General features: G+C 42.9%; 1 protein-coding gene across 2 annotated transcripts in view; it reads left to right on the top strand.

The window, feature by feature from the left end:
• Positions 1-3524, top strand: part of LOC118340944 (nuclear receptor coactivator 7) — a gene marked incomplete at its 5' end in the record, with an annotated part of 15702 nt that continues 12178 nt past the window's right edge. For both annotated transcript variants that reach the window (XM_035679111.1, XM_035679110.1), the window contains 2 exon segments: positions 1-113; positions 1066-1247. In XM_035679111.1, the coding sequence (XP_035535004.1) occupies positions 1210-1247 (38 nt within the window).

Below are 3524 nucleotides of genomic sequence, written 5' to 3'. Positions count from 1 at the left end.
CTAGTACCTAGTGAGCTGGTGTGTGTTTTTACGTCGCATGTGACACCAGAGGGCGTAACGGGAGTGAAGGGAGGCTTCATTTTGATTTGAAGCTGTTTGAGGATGCACGCAAGGTATGTGGGCAATGTTAGCTAACCTGTTTTTGTGCCAGATTTGAAGCGTTTAATTGCCTCGTTGCACAAGAGTGTTAGACAGTTATTGTTAGGACAGAGGACACTGACGGGAATACCCCGTTTTAAAAGAACGGGCTAGCGGCTCGACCGAATAAACATATCCTTAACATCTCCACCAGGTTGCTATTGTCCTGTAAACGAAGTGGCTAGCTAGCACAGTTAGCGTCAGCTGTTTCAGTCTGCTCCTGTAAAGCTGGACCTTGCTCGCTGTCTGTGTTTGCTCAGACCTGTCGCTTGCACAGACGGGTTTGAAGACAGCGTTGAACATGTGTGTTACTGCTGCACCTTAAGAGGCCGGTCCGGTTCTTAGAGGAATCCCCAAGCAGGCTGCAAGAAACACTGAAAATGTAGCTAGGTGGGGGTAAGGTTGCTTCAAATTGAGCNNNNCGTGAGTAGCCATTTACCTGTTACATAACACTTTTAGGCCACACGTGGATCACCTCCCAGTTGAACCCTGATGTCTGTTCTTTAGGGTGTGTGCATGCCTGTAAATCAATTGTTTCGTTTTCGCTTAATCCCGCGATGTCCCAGCTAGCTGTTAGTGTAGCCATGATGGTGTGAGTGTTTACATCAACTGGATTCCCAAAACTGACGCTGCTAATAATAGACACGCTGTTGTGATGGAGCATAATTACATAATAAAACACACGTTTTTACTGGAGCGGAAAGCAGCAGATGTGTCTTTCCTCCACAGCAGAGGGATGCATTTTCCAGCCTGTTGGCCAGCTGATTGGCCTGACATGCTTATTATAGGATGCTTTCATCGCCCTCCACTTAGGCTGATGAGGCTTCGCCAGCAGTTATTGAGGCTTTTGCATTGTAGTGAGTGTTGTTGAGTGAGGAGGCACCCTCGGTGAGCCTGCTGCTAATCCCCTGCTTATTTCCTCTACAGGACAAGAAAGAAGCGTGAGAGCACAGTGTGAGAGCTGATCTTCCCAAAGCTGTGTCTGCTGGGTTGGACACACTGAGTGGGTGTGTGAGGGTGGGTGTTTGTATGGATGCGCTTGACTGCATGCAGACTTAGGACCCCGGCCTGATGGAGAAGAGAGACAGGAAGCCGGGATATTTTGCAAGGTAAGGGACTCCGTGTGTGTTTGAATTAGTGTCATTTGTACTTAATGTTGGTATTTTTTTCCTGCAGCAGAATGTAACTCCAGCGTTTGGCTCATGAATCAGAATGTTTTTGGTGCTTAAGACAACTTGCTTTCATCCTAGGGCGGTGCATTGGATTGGTAATTACCTCATGAATGACTACAGATATTTTGGTTTGCATTCATGGTGATTTTCTTTCTTTTTAAGCTGGGAAGGTTTAGTTAAGTCAGTTTTATTTTTAAATCCCACAGATCACAAGAAAGGCTTTACAATCTGCTCTTTCTTTGGACTCCTCGACTAGGGTGAAGAAAAACCTTTAACCGGAGAAGCACAGGGAGAAAAATATTCCAGGATGGACAGGCAAGCATTAGATGTCATATATGCAGAGTACAAAGAATAGCAATAGTAAAATGTCAATATGTAGAAACAGAATGACACAATTTGACAACAAAAGTGCAAATATATGCACAAAAATGTTGTCATGGTATTTTTTTTTTATATTGTGAGTCATTAATGTCCCGGTGCCATTATAGTGTCGGGTTTCTCCAAAGCTGGCTAAGATGACCAGTTATCAGACCTTACCATGCAGCTTAATGGGTTTCCTTACCCTGATATTGATAATGAAGGAAGTCTTTTGTGATATTTATATCAGTCAGCCCAGGTATCACATGCTGGAGTGTAAAGTCCAAAATCTTTTTATAAACCCGTTCTCCTTAGTTCTTGTTAAAAAGAACACTGTGGCTTTCATTGGCGCAGGCATCTGTACCCTATCGTGACCTTAGCCCTTCTGTCAAGTGCATTCGCCCTAATATTCTATTCCCACCCTTCATTTTTTTTTCAATCATGGATCGGCACTGTTAAGTCACCTGTCTCTGAGCTGCACCCAGCCGACGCAGCCTCATATAACCTGAGTCATGCGTCAGAGTTCTAGCAAAGAATTGACCCACTGGGATTGTGTCGACTTTAAAATTGGATTTTGGCAGCGTTGTGAAACACGATAGCAGGAAGTGTGTGGAAAGAGGCTTGTCACAGCTACGGTGCATAGACTGATCGGCCCTTTTCTCTCTGACGTCCGCACAGATGAGATGTGTTGTAGAACGTGTTCATTTTGGCGAGCGGAGTGAATCATGTAAGTGGATGAACGTGATTAAGGGTTGTTGGTAAAGTTGCTTGAATGTGTCTAAAAAAGCTACGAGCCTGGCCTTTTCTAGATAAACAATATATGAAAGAGAAACATAACTTGTTTGTCTCGTTTTATGACTAAAAAGTGAAGATTTGCTTGTGTGCAAATTAAGGTTCCGTGGTAGAGCAGTGAAACCAAAACCAGATAAATAAGTTGATTTATGGATAAGCAGCACTCACGTGATGACTGTGCTGTCAATATCAAAGTTGTTGAGTGCCTACTTGGGATAAATGTTGTCATATAATGCAGTGTAGCCTAATGGGCTTTATTCTTTCGTATTATGTCTCAAGTTACTTTCAGGCTGTGCTGACAGTCTGCTACAAACCTGCACTTTGTCTTGTGTTTTCATGATTTAATCGGCTCATTTCGGACATGTTACATTACAAAGGGACATTGTTTTGTAATGGTGCTGCATTTCAGTCGCTCTCTAATTATTAGGTGGGCAGTACATGAAATCGCAACGGGATGCGTGCTTTGGGCTGTGTTTTCCTGCAGGAGGAGTGTGAAAACCTGCGGGAGTGAGCAGCAAAACAACAGTGGAAAGCTGCAAAATTAATAGACTCCTGCAGGCCTCTACTACTGTGGAGACAAACAGCCATATTGTGCACAGAGACTGAACATGTCAGGAAGGAAAATCAGCCTTATCCTACAAACACAGCTTCTGCTATAACATGTAGCTCTCCTGGTAGTTGCGCCATATGCTGCCTCGCTTCCTGGCAAATAAAGCAAAGGTCACTGTGAATACAAACTTCCCCCAAAAAAAGTATTAACCCGTCATAGACTTTCAGTTTTATTGTTTTACAACAGTGAAACCCAGTACATGTTGTTAGAATTTTTTTCCATCGAAGAAGAGAAAACATAACTCTCTAATGTCTAAAGTTAATCAAATATATCAGCAAACTGATTTAAATCAAGTAGAAAACACAAAAGTTGCAAGTATTTACTGACTTGATGTGACGTGACAATATGTTTCTAGAAAATGCATTAAAGGGGAACTTGGCAACTTTTTCAGCTTAATAAACCCGTTTAGAAATCATTTGGATGGTTAAATGGCCTGTTCCGGTGAAAATGGGGAC

Source organism: Morone saxatilis, unplaced genomic scaffold, assembly GCF_004916995.1.
Source record: "Morone saxatilis isolate NCDOM2014 unplaced genomic scaffold, NCSU_SB_2.0 Contig7, whole genome shotgun sequence".
Classification (NCBI taxonomy): Eukaryota; Metazoa; Chordata; class Actinopteri; family Moronidae; genus Morone; species Morone saxatilis.
This window is presented reverse-complemented; position numbering and strand designations above follow the sequence as displayed.